The sequence below is a fragment of the Prinia subflava genome (assembly GCF_021018805.1).
Source record: "Prinia subflava isolate CZ2003 ecotype Zambia chromosome W unlocalized genomic scaffold, Cam_Psub_1.2 scaffold_2cwr_NEW, whole genome shotgun sequence".
NCBI classification, from domain to species: Eukaryota; Metazoa; Chordata; class Aves; order Passeriformes; family Cisticolidae; genus Prinia; species Prinia subflava.
In genome coordinates this window covers 2,161,298-2,183,611 of record NW_026960607.1, presented here as the reverse complement: position 1 = coordinate 2,183,611, position 22,314 = coordinate 2,161,298, and the positions used below count along the sequence as shown (strand labels likewise).

At 38.8% G+C, this 22,314-nt stretch overlaps 1 protein-coding gene across 9 annotated transcripts in view; it reads right to left on the bottom strand.

Moving 5' to 3' along the window:
• Positions 1-1,194: 1,194 nt before the first annotated feature.
• The window catches only part of SH3RF1 (SH3 domain containing ring finger 1), a 128,509-nt gene continuing 107,389 nt past the window's right edge, over positions 1,195-22,314 (bottom strand). For 2 of the 9 annotated variants that reach the window (XM_063424304.1, XM_063424305.1), the window contains exons 8-13: positions 19,467-19,637; positions 19,045-19,304; positions 15,189-15,547; positions 13,200-13,534; positions 6,880-6,965; positions 1,197-4,103 (exon numbers count right to left, since the gene is read on the bottom strand). In XM_063424304.1, coding sequence (XP_063280374.1) covers positions 3,973-4,103; positions 6,880-6,965; positions 13,200-13,534; positions 15,189-15,547; positions 19,045-19,304; positions 19,467-19,637 — 1,342 coding nt within the window. In that variant the 3' untranslated portion in view covers positions 1,197-3,972. The other 7 variants (XM_063424310.1, XM_063424309.1, XM_063424311.1 and 4 more) reach the window with 7 other exon arrangements.

Below are 22,314 nucleotides of genomic sequence, written 5' to 3'. Positions count from 1 at the left end.
TGCCTCTATGCTCTCTATCTGTTTATCCAGAGCATCTTTAATTCTGTCCACAAATTTGATAAAGCTTTCATCTACTCCTTGTTTAATATTAGAGACGTGTAGGGTAGGGATAGAGTCATCTGGGGTAAGAAGTAAGGAAGTCTTAGCTGCAATAGCCAAGTCTTGTATTGCTGCCTCAGACAAAGTTTTAGCTTGATCTGAGGGTTTCTGCAAATTACCTTCTCCAGCCAGCTGTTCAACTGAAAAAATTTGCCTATTAGGATCTTTAGCGTATGTGTCTGATAATGTTTATAATTGTTTTTTCCAATGTCTTTCTCATAGCATATATTCTGCCGGGGATAGAAGGCAGTGAGCAATATTCTTAACGTCATGGGGTATTAAAACATGTGCTGAGAAGATAGCTTCTAGGAAATTTTTAAAAATATGTGAACTTCTGCCGTGTTCTTTGGCCACTTTTCGAAGTTCTATGAGCTCTTTGTTTGTATTAGGTTCCCATATAATACTAGTGGAGGCACCACCTCTTTTTCCCTTTATATAAGTTACAGGGAAGGCAGAAATTTTCTGAGCCAACTCCCAGTCACCTGCGTGAGTGGCTTCCATTTTAATTAAAGCCCATGGATCAATGTCATCTGCATCAGAACTGGACTCACTATCACTACTGTCCTCAGATGAGGAGTGCTTTTTCTGGCGTTTTGGAGTGGCATTTTGCAGGGGTGTGGGGTGCTGGAGAGAGGGTTGCAAGACCTGGCTATGGGAGGCGCAGCTGGGACAGGGTAAAAGCGTTATGCTACCATGGGATGTCTCAGAAGTGACATGAGGGTTTTGTGGCTGCAGGGTCTGGGGATAAGGGAGTGGCGGGAGGGTGGGATTGCATGGGGCCACATTCGCTACAGAGGGAGCGGGGGGGGTGGGGTGTGGGGGGGCAGAGTCTATAGGGGCAGGCACAGTGGCATTCGAGGGTACCGCGGGGGGAGGGTGATGGCCACACATGAGATAAGCAGGTCCTGCAGGCTTTGCAGGCACGCAGGAAGGGTTTGGGATCAGCGCGAGGGAGGGGGAAGGTGGGGGTGGCGCGGAGAGGGGAGATGGGGACAGCACGGAGTTTGTGTTCTCCATCCCCAGGAGGGCGGCTGAAGGTGGAGGAAGGGGGGCCGAGGGGTGGGGGCGGGGGGCTTGGGGAGAGGGCGTGGGGGTGCCGGGGGCCGCCGTGGTCCCGGGGGCGCAGGGCGGGAGCGGGGCAGGAGCGGCGCATTCGGGCCCTACTCCCCTGTGGTGGCCAGCATTTGGAGAGAGGGGGGGAAGATTAGCATTTGAAAGGACACAGTCTGTCGGGAGAGTGTCCTGGGGTGACAGGACATTTTCATGCTTTGTATCCCAAATCGTGTGTTTCTGTTCCCATGTTCTCAGTTTGTTTTGTCTATAGCTGAGCCCCTCCCCCGGCTGCTTGCTTTTGGCTTGCTTGCTGGTAGCTTTAGGCTGCTTTGCTGGCTTTGCTCTCTTGCTTTCTGCTTTTTTTTTTGCTTGCTTTTTGCCATTTTTCTGCTTTTGTTTTTTCCCCTTCTTTCCTTCCTCCCCTTCCCTGAAGACATCGGACCTGCTTCGGGCCCTGATTTGGGAAAGTCAAGGGACCCCCCCCCCCCCCAGAGTCTGCACCTGAGAGAAGCTTTGGCACCCTCCCCACCAGAGACTGCTCACCCTCTCTTGGACTGGTGAAAACACTTGTTGTCATCTCGGACTGTTTCTCTTGTGTTGGGGAGTGGTTTTTTGTTGTTTCTTAATAACCAAGTTTTTTCCACTTTTCCTCTGAAAAAAATTCCTCCCGAACCCGGTGGTGGGGGAGGGAGTTGTGGGGATTTTCCCCTAATTTTGTCCTAAACCAGGACAGAGAGATAAAGTTGGAATGCTCTCTGCAGGGGGACTTGGAGATTTCTTAATATTTGCTTGTTCTACTACTTTGGTAATATTATGAAAAATGGGTAGAAATCGTGTAACAGAGAAATCTCCATTAGTTTGGGAAGTGTATATTTTTATCCCCACTGAGTCCCAAAAAGAATCTAAAGTGATAGAGTGTGTATTAGTATCAGGAAACTGGGAAATAATCCATTTTATAAACTTTTTCAAGTTAGTTTTTAAGATTTTACTTTTAGAGAAAGAAGGGTTGTTAAGGGATAGAATTTCTAAGATTTCTAAATATAAGTCTCTCTCGTTCTGGGATCGTTTGAATTTACTATTTTTTGATCCCATAGTAATGTGGTTCCCATTCCCCTCCCAGCAGAAAAAAGAGAAATAAAAATAAAAAGAAAAAGACCCAAGTAAAGAACTTGCGCGCAAAAAAGGCTGGAATCTACTTACTCCTCAGCTGAATGTGGGTCAAAAACTGCTGGTAGGGTGGTCTGCCAATGTCTGACTCCTCAGGGCTGGACTGAGAGGGTCGTCAGACACCTTCTGCAGAGAAATTCTTCTATAACAGAGAAGTTATCTTCAGAAGGGCTCTAGCGAACCAAGGCAGTTACTCTTCGCGATGAAGGCTGCTCTCCTGGGTTTTTCACCGCAGTTGGTGCGCCAGGTTTTGTTTTTCTCCCGGTAGCTTCGGTCGGTCTCGGCTGCCTTGGTTGTTCCTGGTTAGGGGTGCACCTACGTACCCCCCTGCCCAAGCAACTCCGGCAAAGCTCCCAGGCACAGGCAACACTTAGCAAGCTTAGTTATAGTGATATTCAGCTCTTAGCAGTGATCAGCTCTTTTGCAGTGATTCTCAGCTCATAAGCTTGCTAAGGTGCCTTGGCAGACACAGGGAGAGAGAGAAGTGCCGTATGAAGTTCCACAGATGAATCTTTATTAGCTTCTTCCGTGAAGGGTTTCAGGGACAGCTCTTCTACTGAGCTGGGGGAAAAGTGGGGTTTTTATAGGGTACCGAGGTTTTGAGAAGGGGTCCAATAGTATGAGTCGGGGTAGAAAGTGACCTATTGTCTTACAGGGAGATGAGAGAGGGTCCAAGCGCGGGAGAAGGGTTATTTTGGCCTAGTCACCATGACTAGGCATTTCTGCCCTTAGGCAACTGACCACCAGAGAGGCCTACCAAGCCTCACAGCTGCAACAATGCCAGACACAAATCTTTTTAACTAGACAAGTGGATTCTTGTGTTTCATTAAGGTCAATGTGCACCTTTGAACAGATTTGCTTAAAGCTACTTGGAAAGAACTAGCCAGATATAATATTTTGCCAGCTCCCTGAAAAATGCCAGAATGCTCAGAAGCCATATTTTTAAGCCTATGCAAAACCATCATAATTGTCATTACTGCTATAAGGCAGAGGTAATGAAGTGAGGGTGAACAGCATTTCATGTACCTTTGGCAAGCCAAATGTTAAACACGTTATTAGAATTACTCAATAATTACAGTACAAACCAAGCAAACAAACAAACAAACCCAAAGAAATAGTCTTCTGCTACACAGCCACGATGTTTGTGTGTACTTTTCTTCTATGGATGCACTGATGTCAGACCACAATTCTGAAAAAACAAATCTTGCTTTTCTATATTCTCCATTCTGCATTTCTACAAATCGTGTTGCCTTCCCCCTCCCCTCATTCCCCTTAATTAAGGAAGGTTAGATGAGATGCTGCTTCTGTCAGGAGCACCCAATGCTGCGCCATTCACTGCTAGCACAATTTAGGTTCTGCTCATCAGTCTCACCTAACACTGAGCTTATCACAGCAGCTGCAACATTTACCAAGTCTCAAACATTGTCAAACACTTTTAGGATTAATTTCCACCAGTTTTCCCAGAGGCCACATGTATATGGCAGACATGTAGCCATATGCAAATCAAGGTCTCCTCCTTAGCCAGTTGCTGCCTGACTGCTGTGCACAGAAAACTTCTTCAGGCAAACGAGTCTCTTGCCACCAACACTTTTGCCCACAGTGGAAGTTCAGGCAGATGCTTCAACCTCTTCCAATATATCCACAGCAGGTCCATTACACCAGACACTTCTTCCTTAAGGAAAGCAGTTTACAACTATTGTGCACCTGATACGCTGTTGGTGAGACAGTAGTTCCATCATGAACAGACTGAGATGGGGTTACATACTCTTTTCTGAAGTTACTCGCTGAAATAAGGAGTTGGGAAAAGATCAGCCAGGTCCTCAGTTCTCTCTACAGTTTTTGCATTATAGTCATCATTCCAAGCTTCTTACATCACGGAATCTGAAGACTTTTTCTCTATGAGCATAAATACCCTCCTAGGAATTCAGAAATCAAGTTGTGGGAATTTTATTGGCAAATTCTTTACAAGTAATTTATGTTTAATGTTTGCATACACTATTTGCTCTAGCTGTTTGCTAAGAAAATATTTATTAGAATTGGAAGTTTAACATAATAAATCAAACACTTAACATTCACCGGACTTCAAACATAGATATAAAATACCTTACAAAATTTTTAATGGAATTACACAAAGCAAATGCACAGGGTTTGTCTGTTTCTACACTGAATTAATCCCAAGCCAAAACCAAAAAAATAACCCCCAAAAAATCACAAAAAAGGTATGATGAACTGCATTTTTGTCCTTGTTGCACTGCTATGTAATAAGCCCTTTTTACAAACATTAACTCAACGTTAAAAAAAATCAATTAAAAATGTATTCCATCTAACAGAACTATTGGATTAACAACTGATTTTTAACTGACTTTCCATCATGAAATTCTATTAATAGAGGTACCTTAGTCACTTAGTTTAAAATATGGAGAGTAGAGATAGAAAAAAATTAACCTTTAGTAGTCTTTAATATAAAATGCATTAATTTTTCCAAAATAAGATTACAACACACTAGCGCCAATTTATGCTGACAAAAGCTGATATCAGCTCTTTCTAACTAAAATTCATTTCACAAAACCTTTATATATTACATGACTATTCAAGTAAACTATTTAAAAGATTTAGAAATGCAAAAACTGAATGATACAATGTTTAAGGGAGATGGTTAATTTGGGAATGCTGTCATGTCCAACTATATATATTTATAGATATAATTTTTTATTTTTAAGACCATCATGATACTACCTGATATTGCAAGAAATCTCTGTCATTAACATTTGATATTTTTCAATGTATAACTTCAAGAAAATGATAAGGATTTAACAGATCACTGTTTCTGTGTACTGTGAGACACTGAATCACCTTACTGGCTTCCCTTTGCAAAGTGCTGAGTAACAGCCAAAATACATCAGATTTAAATGGATTTAAATGGAGATGATGGTGCTCAGTGTCTTACAAAAAATCACCATCAAACTGCTATAATCAAACAATTAAAAAAAAAATTCGGCTGAGTAGCGCATGTGTTCACCAGTGTCAACTCTGTAAAAAAACCCTGCAAGACTAACAACATATTTCTTGCAGGCTGCATTCTTTCTATCCATCAGCTGCAAGGACATTAAAAAATTTTATTTATGATTCAAACACTGGACACCACCTCTGATTGAAGACGAGTTGCTCACTAGTTTTGGTCAAGTGGCTTTTGGGAAATTTTCAGAGCAAGATAACCCAGCAACAGGAAATTGGAATGGAAAATGCCAACCATGCACAGTTACATTACTGCAGGAATTGAGTAACACATGCAAGACAAAGAAAAAGTCAGAATATAGCAAAGTAGCAATGGTTAAGAAGTTAGTAAAGTTTTCACAGTGTTTCATAAAGCCTTTTACTTTAACACAAGTGCATTACTTACCACCACTACTGCTCAGACATTTCAAAACATCTCTTGGCCATGCAGATCATTGTGAGAAGAAAACAGCAAATTACACATCTTAGGCATTTTTAGACATTAAGTACAACTTGTAATTTTATTTTTATATTCAGTCTTATCAAACAGATGTTTTCAAGTTATATTCATTTTAAGTGTTGGGCTTTAACATGCCTTCCAATTTTGTTGGATCCTGAGCGCTAAATGCCCAAAGACTTGGCCAAATATACAAATACAAAGCCGACCTTTGTTCAAATAGCCAAGTTATTATATGAACAGAAGGTATAGGGAATTTCTTGTTGGCACTCCTAAATTTCTTCTTTCCTAACCTTGAGATGATCCTAACCTTGAGATGGTTTTGCTCAGTTGTTCACATACATCTTTGCCTCCTGGAAACATTACTCAGGTGATTCATGAAGAAGTAAAACTAGACTCAAGAATACCACTGACTTTTTTTTTTCTCTGTCCAAAGAAGAAAATACACTTTTTTCCCCATTTGGCAAATTCTATTTGACGCCACATCACCACCACTCAACATTAACTCATACAACAGAGACTTACTCCACTGTCAGACACAGCAGGGGAAAAATGTTCAGAGGATAAATGGGAGGCTCTTTATCAGATATAATGCTTGCTCATAAGGAGAGAATCCAGCTTCCCCTTTGTTATTCTTTCATAAATTAATAATTTTTAAAAATCATAGTCACAAGAATTTTAGCTATTAGACAAAATTCAAGTTTAAAAAAACACCAAGAATAAATTAGTTAGAGCCTTGTAAACAATTGCTCATTTATGTAACATACTTGGGGAAAAAAATTCCTCTATATAATAAATCAGACAGTACAAGGCACACATCACACTTAAGAATTCAAAGTGATAAAACCAGCAGATGCCTTCATTTCCTTTGTTGGCTGGTGTAATTGTGCTATAGACACGAAAAATATGTCAATTTTTGTTTACATTACAGACATTTGAAAATACTTAATGACTGTGCTTTTTCTGGCAAAATATTTGTGCCATTTTACAGTACAGTATGATTTGAAGTTCTTGGAATGAATCTTCTCAAATGTTCTCTACAAAGCTGCCAGGGAAAAGGCCAGTCTTTCCATTTCGTTGCAGAGTGCCTTTGAACCAGCCATCCTCACCTTTTTTGTGTACAAAAACAATGTCACCTTCCTTAAGTTCAAGTTCTGCTTCGCTCTGAGGAGGATAGGATACCACAACCCTGTACCTGTGTAATTAGAAAAAAATCACCTTCATTTAGGTTCTTTTTTTTTTGCCCCCCTCTTCCCATCCCCCTTTTTTTTTAACCCAATACTTTTAAAAATATTTCTGTGCCTGTTAAAGCTTATGAACACAGGAAACTATCTAGAACTGTTTGCTGAGTATGTAAAAACTTAGAAGTATGTCTTGAACAGATAATAATAATAGCAACATAATAAATTTAAGGCAAATTCATGCACCCCCTATGATTGTTTTTTCACCAAGATCCCTGTAAAATACAGACAATGGTTAAATAACAGGAGGAAACTGTAAACATTTCTTTCAATATAAATTTTCTGACTCTTTCAGTCAGTCTGATTCAACAAGAATCAAAGCATTCACAGCAGTAGCTAGGCATAATTTTACAAGTGTATGTTTAATTTTTTATTATTCCAGTGATGGCTCTTAAGGAAAGGCAAAGAACAAAAGGAGGAAACCAACAAAACCTATTAATTTGATTTGCTGTTTTAAATAATTTTCATTTTCCTTAGAAACTCTTCAAGATAGAACATATTCCATCTTATTTGGACACAGCTGCTCAACTTGTGTACTACTATGTTAAAAACTATATTCAACTCAACAATTTTCTTAAGCACTTGGCACAAAGTGTATTTTTTGAGACTCTCACAGTAAAATTGCTTTTCAAATGAGTGCATTAAAAAGAGGCTACACTTCTCTCTCTGTTTTTAACATGCATAGCACCACTCAACCTCTTCTCTCATAGTTTCAGTTCACATCAACATAAAACTATTACTTCATAGATTAAGACAACTATTATCTTAAAAGGCTTAAAATAATTTATTATTTTAATAGATTAAAATAAATGAACAATCTGATGAAAAGACAAAGTAACAGGATATAGTCTAGTAAAGGATGGAATGGCAATTATAGCTCAATACACACATAATAAAACAAGTTAATTCTGTAATATTGAAGCAGACAAAGATACTGTGTTATAGTAGAATGTTTTCCTTAAGAACATATGAAGCAAAAACTAAGTCTGTCCATACAGTTAAAAGTATTCAGAAAAGTGTAGCTGCACTTTGTAAATAATTTAAGTCTCTTAGGAAATCTAAGTATAGCAAAACATATTTGGACTTAATTAGTTGTCAAATGTTATTTATTAGTGATTTATAAGCTATGACTTTGTTTCAGTTATGGCAATCTCCAGATTTCAGAGCACGGGAATTATTACATTCATGCTTCATAAAAGCTACCAAGCCAATTACCAGATTTATTAGTGAGCAGCTCCAGAATGCCCTGCATCCAACCTAAGCCTGCACTAACTTCTGGTGGGCAACTTGGATTTTAATGCTGACGTAGGAAATGAGAACAAAATATTTTTAATAGACTAAGTTAAATTGAGACTGTAAACTGCTTGAGTTAAAACAACAGCCTTTAGTCAGGCAGGACAAGGGCAAGATAGTAACAGATAAAGAACTGCAATAAAGCTGTGAAGAACTACTGTTGTTAACAAGCAGGTTGCTCCCAGGCTGAAAATTAACCAGCACACGACATAGTCTGTTAAAAAAATGAGTTTCAAGAAAGAATATCTGCCTGCCTCATCTTGCAGTCTGTCAAACACTGCCTTGTAAACATTTGATTTGAAATATGTTTGTTTTCAGTCTCTAATTCTGTCTGTCAGTAACTCTATGCTCCCCTGAATTGAAAGACAAATCTGTTCACTGCTGCTGCTTGCTCCCATCTTCTTTGCCCTCCCTTGAGGATCACCAGCTAGCACAGAAGCAGTTGTCCTGAGCTTTCTATACAGTGTCCAACAATCTCTGCAGTAATTTGGTACTTCTTGTTTAATTTTAGTTTCCCAACTGTTTTGATATTCATCTTGAATATATATAGTGTCTGTAACAGAGCCCAACACCCCTGGTTTTAAAATACTATTTTACTGTATTTTTCAATTTTTAATGAAGGCTTTGCACCTGTAAATCATGTGCCCTTCTTCAAATTTTCTGCCACATTTTACAAATCCTGTAAGAGATCACCCAGAGAGGTGATCAGACCCACACTCATCACACATTTACACAGCTGTTTATCCAGATCACTCTGGATTGGCTGTGGAACAAAAACTTTTTTTTCATTACTTATTTCATCATCTACAACATATTGCCAAAATTATCAATTTCATGCAGAATAAAAAAAGCTTATGCTTCAGCTCAAAAGTTCATTGCAAGGTCCCTGAAGAAAAAAATAATCATATTTACTAAGCATGCCCTATGTTTTGGAAAAACTTGTTCATTCCCACATGTTTGAACCTCCCAAAACACTTCCTTGTTTTTCTCCCTGTTCAGTATTTCCAAATGTTTTCAATGACTGAAGGTAAGATTTGTAGATCTTTTGTGGTCACTTAATATTTTGCATGCACCTAAGCTGTACAACTATGTGGTTTTTCCTTTCTTTTATTTTTCTTTGGCTCTCTTATAACATTTTTCAATAATTTTCCAAATATTATCCTAATTATTTTTAATCAGCTAGTGACAAAATGTTAGTATTATAAAAGTATTTTAGCTTCCCAGAAGTAGCCAATATATTTGCCACCAGTTGTTTGCTGATATTCTTAATGTGTATGGCTATATCCCACAGTGCTTTTGCTTTGTATTTGTGAATTTATTTTTTATTTTGAAGAGGGTGGTCTGTCTTCACATTTCTGCATTCTACTTTTCATTTTTAATATTAGCATTTCTCACACATTTCAGTAACATGGAAAAAATTGTATCTTTCACGTGTTTCTCCATTTCTTCGTTGCTTCTGTTTCGCTGGACACAAAATACTGCTTTTATCCTCACCTAGTTGTGGTTGATTTCTGGACAATTATTTGTGGTTTTCCTGATCAACAAGTGGATAATAATACTTTCTCACAGGCAGAAAAATTTAGCTGAAACACAGAAAGCTGGAATTAACTACCATTACACAAGTTAAACTAATAAATATTACTCAGCTTCTTGATTTAGCTTTTTTTCCTTGCCCTTAGAATTTTTACTTTCCAGCTCAAGTGTGCCCTGCTGTTGTGCAGATCTTGTATCTTCTGAGTAGGTGCCTTGACTCCTACAGATGATCAACGCCCACTGAGGGCAGAGTGATTCTCAGCATTTAATTACCAGCATTAAATGGTGCCAGATGTGGCAAGGCTTGCTGCCCTATAAAGCCACTGGCCTGCTCACTGGGAGCAGATGTTACACCAGTCATTTTGTGGTAGATGAAATTACTTAGGGTCACTTTAATCACAGAACAAAATTACTGCTTTTCTTTCACTGTAACTGAATGAAAGATTCATTTTATAATTTAGGATATGCAGTGTATTTAGGTTCAACTTCAAGTCTCTAACACCATTGTGGTCTGCTGGGTAGTTTATTATTACAATGCTGTATATTTACTGTAAGATTTAAAGCTATTTAAGCAACATTTTCGTCTAAAAGAGACAGCTCACAAAAAGAGCTTTAACTTTTCTTTTAACTTTTATGGAAAAAGTAAACTCCTCAGATAACTAAATTCCTGTATATTCACAGCGTAGCATGTCTCACTCTGGGAATTGCAGGGGGTTGGGTCTTTGTAAAGAAAACATAATGATCCTTGGCCTTGTCAGCACTGCATCAATACAAGAAATCACCCCAAGACAACCTGGGTATTGGCTGAAGAATCAGAAGAAATAAGTGAGCCTCACTGCAGAGTCTCAGGTGACTAGAATTCTCCAAAGTGGAATTCTCCAGTTACATTGTAATCTGTGATGGGAATTGTGAGATGTAGGAGCAGAATAATCCAAGCAGAAGATATCTCTGTTTTTCAGCTTTTTGTTGAGCTTATCCTCATGAATATTTCCCTCCCCAACTCAAATTTTCACTGAAGATGCAATATGATTCTTACCCACCACATCTATCAGACTGCTGAAGAGAAATCAATGCCTATAAATTACTTTCAGGATACTGAATACAATGTAGATTTTAAGTATTATTAACCATCACATTTTAAGAAATTCAGCCAAAGGAAATGTGCAAGGGCACATCAGCAGGAAAGAAAAAATTTAACCTTGTCCTGAAAAGGCCAAAGGGAACTCAGATGAAATTCTGTCTAAATACACCGACAAAAACATAACAATTCTGAATGACTACCCGCTGAGAATTGTCTTGTAGCAATGCTTCTTCAGTAGTAATTATCACTTAAATAATAGTAAGGATTAAGAGAATGTTTGAGTATATGTTATTACTAGATCAATAAAAATATACAGCATCATTTTCTTTAAGTAGTTCTGAGAAAAAAAAATCCATCACGGAAGTGAAAAAACTACTTTTTGTGATGATAGAAGGAGCTTTATGCTAATATGCACTGGTTATGCCAGAATAAATTTAATATTATTTTCACATTCAAAGCATGAAAACATATTAATGTGCCAAACAGACTTATGATTATGTGAAAATGAATTATGTTATTCTTAAAGAAGTGTCTTTCAGGTTTTATTTTCCATGTGTAAGTGTAAATCTACTTCACAAATTCAGTATGAAATAGAAATCTCTTGCAAGGAAATTGTGTAGGAACAGAAATAACCTTTCAAAAAATATTAGAGGTATGGCATAAGTGAACTAAAAGAAAAATAGAAAGTTATATACTGTCTAGATTTTAAGACATGGGTATAGCTTAAGACAGTGGACCTCTGGAAGTACAACAGGATGCCCACACACCATGAGATAACAATATCAGATCAAAGTCTACAATAGTCATCTTCAATCAGTTCAGTCCTACAGCTGTTCATATTTTAACTCTACTATTTTTCCTCTGTACACCACACAATCCTGTAGCTGCTGCAAAAGAAATCCTATGACACTCTTCATACTGCTTGTCTGCTACCAGGATGAATAAAAGATCCTGTAGTTAGAAAACTGCCACTTCCTTCACATTCTACTAAGGATTTGAAACTTGAAAAACTATAGGTGGACACAAAAGTAACAGAACATTTAAGCAACTGCCTGTCAGTCTCAGAGTCCACACAACTGTACATTTTTCAGACTCGCCAGAGCACAGAAGCCACCCTAGAGCCTGTGTGGATGCACAGCCACAGGGCATTCAGGCAGTAAAAAGTATCTTTGCAAAAGCTCAAGAAATCAAATATTAAGAAGCCTACACATATATATGTGGAAAATAGGGTTATTTAATTCATGTTCTATAAATAATTATAGACTGGAAACTGTAATATATTGTATAAAGGTATGTGTGTCTGCTCAACCCGCACGTTTCACGGACTTCTGTAAAGCACCTCTCCTGATCTCCCTGGTCCAAAAATAGAAGGTGAGAACACGAGGCACTGATGAGACAATGAACACGGACCAACCTACCCCTGCCTACGTGCAGCGAAAATTACCAGGACTTACACCAGTCGAATGCTACGTGCAGAGGAATCATCACACACTTCTAGGACGGTTCAATTACTCAAAGCAAGGACTAACTCTGGACATTAGCATTTGAATGGGCCAAGGGATTCTTTCAGAATAAACAAACCTAATGGCCGGTGCTTAGTGGAAACAATGGGAGAAGGGCTGCCGAGGGTAAAATTAAGGGTATTTAAGTTAAGCCTCTAGGTGGGCAAGGTGTGAACCCAGCTAGAGACACATACTGCCAGGGTCCGTGTCTCTGGGTCACCCTTGACTCATTTTTTCCCGGGAGAAATTCTGTCAAGTAAGTATCGCTGTTTGTGGGGTTTTGTTTTTTTATTACTTAAAATTCTGTAATTTGATTCCAAATTTTGTGATTTGAATTTTTAATAAACCAAATTATTGAATTTGGTAATAAATTGTCCTGGCATTTATAACAGATAGATAAAGGTCTCATTCACCATATATTTAAGTTGGCAGTTATACAGTGCTAATAATCAGGACTAACCAGATACCCATAAGTGCAAGAATATAATGTGCTTCTGTTTTGAAAAATAGGAGGCCTTTTTAGTCTACCTCAGTTCTCATACCAAACCTGTGATCATCATGTTTGAGTGTCAATTCATTCAAAAACTTTAAAGTAACATGAAAAGTAAACCAATACAAACATGAGTATTGGTTGATAAGTAAATAAAGAATTGTTAAAAAATAAGTTTCATCTTGCTATAAAATCTCAGCATTTTGAAGCAGTTCTAACACACACTTCAGATGAGGGAGAATGGATTTTGTCTTGGTTTGCCCGAGTCTAGCTGCGTAGGGTAATTTACCTTTCACACATGAGAGGCCTGCACTCAGTGGCGCCCGGCCCCAGCGATGAGCACGGCTGCCGAGGCGGCGGGGCGACGGGAACGGAGGAATCCAGGGACCCAGCTTTGCGATGCAGGGCCTCCTGTGCCAGCCCAGGGGCCTCGTTGTCACCGGGACAGGAGCCAGGCTTGCTGTGAGCGCTGGCTGATGGGAGCTCGGGCCCCACTGCACCCTGCAGGGCCAGCTCTGCAGCAGCCTGCTCAGCCTCTAGCGTGGGTGACGCTGGAGGGGACAGTCGAGGCTTGCGTTTAGTGGATGCTCCAGAAAGTAGTTTCAGCAAACCTTTTTTTTCTTTCTGTAAAACAAAAGCAGTGCCCATTTTAGAACAAAACTCTCACATAATAAGTTGAACACTTCCTTCTGATAGATGACATCATGCTCAGAGAAGACTCAGTAAATTCTGAAGATATGCTTGATATTAGAGAGATAATGATGAAAATTATAATAGAAAAAGAAAATTAACATTCTAAAGAGAAAAAAAGCAAGTAATTCAGATCCTAAATGAGCTACGTCCTTTCACTATGTTAGGTTAAAGTGTAACTTAAAATGAAATGGCTCTGTCCCAAAAGGTTGCCTAGAAAAAGATGTGAGGAGCTAAGATTCCCACAGCAGGGATCTGTGAAGCAAAACATTTCATTAACATGGATGTTTCTAGGAAGACAAAGAGTCACTTCAAACCAAGCAGGGAGAAAAGTCTGCTCTGGAAGCTACTGTTTAGGTAAGTTTCTTTTATTTATCCTCCTTTAGGAATGGAAGACTTTCATGATTTAACAAAAATTTGCCTCGAGGGGTGTGGGACAACAGAGGGGAATGCACTCTGTTTTGCTGCTCTGCTAAAAGGGTGGATTGTAAACATTCTTTTTGCTTGTCCAGACAAGAATCCCTGAAGACTATTACCTACCCTGAAGAGAATTATTTAAGTAACTTTTGTGTTTCTTGTTTTGTTTGTTTTTTTTAAAGGGGTGTGGCAGTGATCTTCTTACCAAACCTTTGAGTGAATTTAATGCCTATGAGAGGTGCCAGATTGTAAGCCCTAGAGACAAAAATAATATTTAACTATAGACAGAGAAAAGCATGAGCATTGAGAATTTTTTTGATAGCCTGGAATGTAGTGGATTTAGTGAGTAGAAATCCTCAGTCCTTTTTCAAGTCTCAAATAACCTAGAGCCATTTCAGCAAAAATCTGCTGTCTAGCAAATATCAAAGATAAACTCAGAGAAATTAAAACAATCCACATGTATTAGCATTATTCACCTTAAATGACTAATAAGTTTTCTCTAAGAGCACCTCAGTCTGATTTCAATGTCTATGGCTAAAGTAATTTAAAAATAAAGTTCTAGGCACATCCATTCAACAATAGTCAACAAAAATAACTAAAAAGTGGATGACATTAGTGTACGGTTTAAGATCAAAATCTTCATAAACTCCGCTAAGGAGTACATGTGGCTGAAGTGTAGTAAGGTTAAGTCTAAAACATTTGAGATGTAAAGATAGTTGTCACAAGGAGAAAAAAGTTTTTTAACTACATCACAACTGTAAAACAAAATCAATTACAAAGCTAGAAGAATTTTTCTGACAACAATATAACATAATCACATGACTTGGTGAACAGTGAGAAAGAGTTTATACACACAGGAAATATTTCATATAGAAGGAAAGAAAGCAGAATCACTACAGACTCTGCTGTCCTACATCTAAAAAAGATGGTAAAGTGCATGCTTTCTTTGTCCAATAAACATTGCTGGTAATATGTTTTTCATATCTCAGTGTGCTTGCTTAATAAGAAAGGTAACCTAAAAGAAGTCTGATTTTCATTTTATTTTGTTAGACTGAAATTTTTACATTCCTGCAAGTTCATGTAGGATTTTTAGGTTGTGTTGTTAAATCTCTTAAAAGATTGTATGATGAAAATGGGAGAATTCAAGGGAATGATTTTATTCTCTACCCACCTTGCCATCCTTGTCTGTTTTACTGACAGCACCATTTCCACCAGCTGTTAAAGCACTCTCTGGAGATGCAGGAGCTCCAGGGTGAGTGTTTGCAGTTTTCCCACTGATATCTCCCTCCAAAGATAAAGTAGCAATGTTAGGAGAATTCAAAGAAGCTGCTGTACATGCCAGTGGGATGGTTGAGCGGTTCACATTCACAGCCGTGACATAAGCAGCAGTATTTGGAAGCTGGGGCTGGAGCTGCTGGGAGGCAACAGAGTGATGGGGAATGATCACAGCTGCAGGAATAAGGCATGTTGGACTTTGTGCTTGTATGGGTGTGACTGCTGCTGTAGGTCTTTCTTGACTATGTGAGGCAACTAGAATAAAAGAATGAAATGTGAGAGTCCACCTTTTCACAAGACACACAAAGTGAGGTACAGTTACTGTGTTACAGCTAATCAATCACAAGAAATTTTCTTCTTGCCTTTTAAACTTCCATTTATACTACTATAGTGACATGATACACACCACCAAATCTATTTCCCCTGAATAAAGCAGTTGCATATGCTACCCTACTTGCACCAGTATGCAACAGAAGAATAACAGCACTGCAACGTCTCTGTTGTGGAGATATCCAAGCTGCTAAGTCAAATGCTTCACATACAGACAGATGCAAAGTGAAGATTCCACTTTAGTACCTAAGAGCTAGCTAAATACTGCCTGGAACTTGTTTGCTCCTTTTAACATGACATGTAGTTGTCAGGGCATATAAAGGAAAGTAGGAAGAAACACACCTTATAGAAGCTGCTAAAAATATAATTAGATTGTTTCCCTAATCTATTCACAAAATCCACAGCCAGTTTCATGGGTCTTTCAAACAATAAGCACAGTGGCAATTACTGCTATGAGTGCTTTCTCTGAAAATGTAAGCAGTTGTCTCTTGGGATGTTTAAATACAGAAAGTGGCTTTACTCATACCCCTGTGAAATAAAAGGAACATCTACACTGGAAGCTGGAGAATAGCACAGGGCTGAGCATATTAACCTGGGTTGCAGTGCAAAGCTGCAAATCACAGAGCTTTGCACTAATTTATCCTTTCCAAGAAGTAATACTGCTGGTAGTCATATGGTCAATCATATATGCATGCTGTTAGACCATTTCAACAGCTTGGGCATCTCTGTACCACTGGGTGGTATGAAATGCAGACACCTTAACTGAACAATATGAGGCAAAATGTAGCATCCCAGTGCTGCACAACCTCTCTCCTTCAAATACTTTGAAACTGTTTATCTAAGAAGGGGTCATCCCTCTAGCTTGGTGCATGTATATCTCAATTGTATCAATTTTTGATTTTTCAGATACTAATAGAATTTCAGACTTGTTATAAGTGAAATCCTGGAACCAAACCTCCAGCACCTGCTTTCTACCTTCATTCTGCTTCCTACGAATTCCTCTGGTAATTTGGTTAGATTGCAGCAACAGTGTATTAGAGAAGAGTGACAAAGGTCCCAAATTTTATATAACAATCCTACAGTATTATACCCAATTACAGTCTCTGCAATAACACAAATTCTTTCTTTTTTATTTAAAAAAAAGGCACATCACTTATATGCTATGCCAAATTTTTTGATAACCTCTTCTGCTGTAGCCGACCCTTCCCAACTCTTAAATAGCATAAGCATTTCAAAAGAAAGATAAGGAGACTGTAGCAAGACTTTTATTTTTTTGTCAAAAATCAATTATTAATGCTGGCTTTTGTTCATGAGACAACATCAGTTTTCCTAAAAGTAGCTGCTATTCTTCAAGATATGTCTACACTCACATGCAATTTATGTATGACAAGCATGGCAGAGCTTTCTGGTTTTGTTTTCATATTGCTGTTGGAATTGATAGGGAAAATGCTTCAAGTCATCCTATTTTCATACAGATTATCCTTTAATGAAATAGGCAGAATATATATTTTCCTTATAGGGCCTTCCAATCAAAGGATGCATACTCCCTCAGGAAAAGGTGATGTCAAGCAATGTCTCACTAGGATCATTTGAAGAATGGTCCTTGAAGCCCTGAGCTAAACTGAAGCTGGAGCCCTGCATTAACCTGTGAAGCCTCACCCAAAGATTAACACTCAGCGAATGTGCTAAGGAAAGCTCAAGAGGATCATGTTTCATATGTTTACTACAAAGTTCTCTGTAGTTTGAACATAAAGCAGCCATTATTAGTTCAGTGCTCAGGTCCTTTTAAGGGACAGATCTGTACTTGTGACTAACAGCACACCTTTGCAAAATCCAGTGTTAAGTTCTCTGTGATGAGAGTCCAGTCCCTTTGAATTTTTCATTTTGGATCTGAAAAGTCAGTGGGAAGTATGTTGTCACATTTGTCAGCTGAATGGAAGTGTAAAAGCTTATTCATCTTGACAGCAGTGCAGAGATGTAGGGACAGAAAGGCCTCTGGAGTCCACAGGAGCTTTCTCCTTTGTATTGTCACTTGCAAGCTCCTAGGCAGCTCAAAAGAAGGATTTAGAGTAGAAACCACCTTTGCCTAAGAGGCAGGAAAGTACAGATGATTTGCTTAGCTTCTCTTACCAGTTGCCAGCAGCATCTGGTTATTTTTATTTGAAGGCAAATAATAAAGTTGTTACAGAGAACTAACACACCTGCTCCAGCTTCAGATCAGACTGGAGGAAGATGGGGCCAATTAAGGGAATAAAACAACTAAAGACATATGTACACATCCTACCTTCAAAAGCAAACCTGGTGCTGACATCTGAATATGCACAGGGTGTTTTAGGAGATGCATGACTGAAAAGTGGGCTAATCCACGTATCTTGAGACCATGAGAAATAACCCTTCTTATGGGGATAACAGAGCATACTACTACCATTTTTTTTCTTTCTCTTTTGCTCTGCCAATAAGAATCCTGCGATTAAAAAAACACTTTTCGTCATGATGCTCAGTTAGGAGATCACAGACCCTAAATTCAAGGCTGAAAGGGGAAACATTGGGATAGTCTGAAATGGGAGTTTTCCATTTTTTCTTTTTTTTGGTTGAGGCCCTTGAAGCAACTGGAACAGATTCAGCTCCAGTTGTGTGGTATTTTCTTAGCCTGGCAAATCCACAGAGGCGTGCATGGATTTGGTAAACAAAAACTCTTGAAAACACCACTATCAATCTTTTTTGATCTGCATTTAAATAACAAGGAGGCATGTTTTACTATGATGTGGCCTGTCCCAGACAGTAAATGAAGAGTTACACCTTTCAGAAATGCAGAATTTTATTACATGGATCACATGGATCTTGAAGCCAGTATAGCCTTAGTGTTTTAGAGTCAAAGCTGAAAGATGTTACAGTCAAGGTTAGAGAACAAACAGGAATGCCTAAGGACCAAACCTGAGCCAGAGACATGAAAAGGAACACTAAAGGTATTCAAAGATGTTAGAAGATAATTTAAAAGTGAATGCTAAATTAGAGCAATATGTAGCTCTTAGGCAGTTAACACACAAAAAATAAGCTATGACTCAGATGTTCTTATCACTTTTATTTCTGTATGAATTGTGTATGAGTGAGGAAGCTCAAAGAATGTCCCTATCCCAGATACTGCTGGAACAACAAAAAAACCCAAAAATCCCACCTAAAGTACTTGAATATAAATTCCCTATAGTGGGAATATGTACATACACACAGTTGTTAAGAGGAGAATAATTAAAGATCTAACAACTCAAACTGTCATTTCAGAAAACATTCAACTCTAAACAATGACATTAAGAAAAGCTTTTAAAAACCTCAGCATATACTTACATAGACCTTCACTCCAGTCATTTGTCAAGATGGACTCTACAGTTTGTCTACTACACAAACAAATTTCGGGGGTTTTTTACCTGTTCTAACTGCATTTCGAGCCTGGTTGACGGTCATTTGTCCTGTCACGTGCATAAGGACCTTGGTTTGTGGACTGGTTTGGATATGTGCTGCAGAAACCACTGCTGTGGGTACTGTGCTGGAGTTCACTGCCACACCATTCCCCTGGAGCTTCTGGGATGTTCCACCAGCAGTGGAAGGGCTGACCATAGTCACCACGCGTCCTGTTTGGCCAGCAGTAGACATGGGAACTTTTGTTTGTGATGCACTTGTCACCATCCTGCCAAAATTTAAAGCAAATGATAAAACACAACTGAAAAAATTAGCTAGTTATTAAAATACACAGGTCTTCTATTATGCAGTTTTAGCATTTAATACAAGAACAGAATAATTTGGGATTTGAAACTAGCTAAACTATATAGACATTTGTATAATACTGTACCTTGTAACTGGAGCCACATAATTTCCAGGAAAAACACCGATCTTGCTTGTATGCATGGAAGTTCCCTTGAACCAGCCATCTTGGCAGCGTTCAAACACTAGGAACATTTCTCCTTTCTGCAGTTCCAGTTCATCTTCTTTTCGAGGAGTGTAGGGGTAGATAGCAATATACCTAAAAGACAGGAAAAGAGATGCAAGTGATAAAACTAAAACAGTTCAGAACATCACTAGTGTTTTCTGGCACGGAAAGTTCAGTCAGAGATGAAAAGGCATGGCAGAAGTGGCTGTGATAACCCATCATACCATTACAATATTAAAACAGAAGTTAAGGTAATATTAAGGGGAAACAATGACAGTTAGGAATATCCTCTGAAGTGCATTTTAATGGAGTGCAAAAGACTTGTAATAGGACTGTCCATTTTCTTAATGAAGTTAGTGATCTTAAGTAGGTGTTTATCAACTACACATCCCAGCATATCCCACTTTTCTTTCCCGACACCTGCTTCTCGTATCTCTTACGCTCTGTAACACATCAATTTCTTTTTTAGTTGGAGAACTGGGGAGAATGGAGAAATTCTGTTATCTGGGAGTGAAAGATCAGTGTCAGAACTACATTTCAAGTTGCAAAACTGGAAGCTCCTGTGCAAACTTCAGTGCAAATGAAAAAGATGTGTGACTAGAAATGGAAGTCTATGGGTAAGGTGGTTAGCAGATAATTCACTTGTAAAGTTTATTTCCTTTTATGTTTTCTAAGCAACACTAAAGCATAATACAGTGCATTTGAAATCATGTTGAGAGTTCAGAAACATTTGCATTTTTTCTTAAAAAAAAAGTCTTAGGAAAAAAAGTTAAAAAAAAAAGCTGAAGCTCCTATAGTTGCATCTTGGAATGTTCCTAGGGAAATTTTCAAATAGGATCGCACAGTTCTCTATTATTAGAAAGTGATACTGTTTTAATCACCACAGAGTTCTATTTTCTGCCACATTTGAACCTAAAAAAAACATTTGAACTATATATACAATTATTGGCTCAGGCCTATGGAAAATCGCATTCCAATAAATCCCATTTTCTCTAAAATATACTTTTCACAAGAGACAGAGAATTCAGTAGATGGGTAGACTATCCCCTTCTATGAAAAAGGATCCACAGTTGCTTGCAGTGCTAGTCTTTCCCAGTCCCTTTGTAACCCCAAGGCAGAAAAGTGTCTTTAGAAAACATTCTTTCATCACAATTGTCTCTTGTGCACACTAACAACAGCATTAACTGCATGCTTCTCCTTTTTGCATTACATTTTTATTCCTTGCTGTCCACCCAAGAAACTCTGCAATATTTACAAAAATCCTGTAAAGGCAATATAGGTACCCAAAGTAAGCAAAAAAAAAAGCTTTAAAGGCAACATGGTACACTGGCAGCAGAAGGCTTCACTGGTACATGATTTAGCATTGATCTACAAAGTCACACACTGAAGCTCTGTGGAAAAGCAACTGATCTGCTTTAATTGATGTTCATTAACTTCCTTTTTAGTTAATTTATTCCAAATTTCATTAGTATCCTCATATAGAGCAACCCCTTGAAGACAGAGGATGGGAGTAAATGAGATGGGAACTTGATTAACTGCACTAGGTGCAATAATCCATAAGAATCAGTGTTAAAATGCCTGACACCAAGAAACAGCCCACATGCAAATGCACCTGATATACAAGAAGTGTGCTTTTTTTGGAATGGGAGGAAAATTGGTGGGATAACAAGAACAGAACAAAAGCAGTCCTTATTCAAACATGTCCCATTAGATGGTTAAGCACCTCCTGAATTTTACATTTTCTTTTATTGTTCTTACTCCCTAAGCTGCACACAAAGACATTTTACAGAAGAAAGATGTTGTTAGCAACATGTTAATATACCAAATATTTTCACCTGAAAGGATGATGCACGTTTTCTTGTACTACAAGCATGAAGACATAATGCTAACTGGCAGCTTTCTGCCTTCATCCCAAAATGCCACCCACTAATTAAGTGCACTGTAGAATCTTCAGTCAAATTTAAATAGCAACTGTCACAATTAGTTTGACAGTAACATGTTTAACAGTCTAAATTAAATACAGCACTTGCTATGTTTTGGCATAAGTTATTTCATATGTGTTGGGGGTTAGATTTGCTACTTTTTCACATACAGAATTTTTTCCCATAAGTTGCTAGGAAAACGTAACGACAGTGCTTAACCAGAACAAAGAAAGTAGTCAAAGGAGATGGCAGCACAAGGCTACACCTATTGTTTTGGGTCTCCAGGAGCTTCCCTGGGTGGGGGGGGGGAGATAACTTGAGCTTTGAGAAAAGTAAAAGACAGCTAGGGGGGCAGTTGCCCTCTCTCACTCTCGGCATCCAGGAGGACAGTCAAGCTACCGCTCGCTGCAGGAAGAGTTCACGGTCATCACTCCATCTCGTCTTGGGAAATCTACCGTCATCTGCTCGTGTACCCAGGAATCCTGAGCTCACTTTCTCTGGCCCTCCCCCCACCGCCGCTGCTTCTTCAGAGCTTTGAGGCTTTCCTGCTGCTCTGTAGCCCTGCACTGCCAAGCCCTGCTGGGACATCCCTGCTGCTCCAGCTACCAGCGCAGAGCTCCTCATTTCATCCACCAGCCCGGGACTTTCCACCTTTCCAGCTTGGCCTCTTGGAGTCCCGCAGGAGCACCGAGATCAAACTGCCCCGGGCTTTTGTGAAAGAAAGCCCTCGAAGTTCCTGGTTCTGTTTATTACTAATGCTGTAGTTGTTGTTTGTTTGTTGTTTTGTCATATATACTAGTAAAGAACTGTTATTCCTATCCCCATACCTCTGCCTGAAAGCCCCTTTA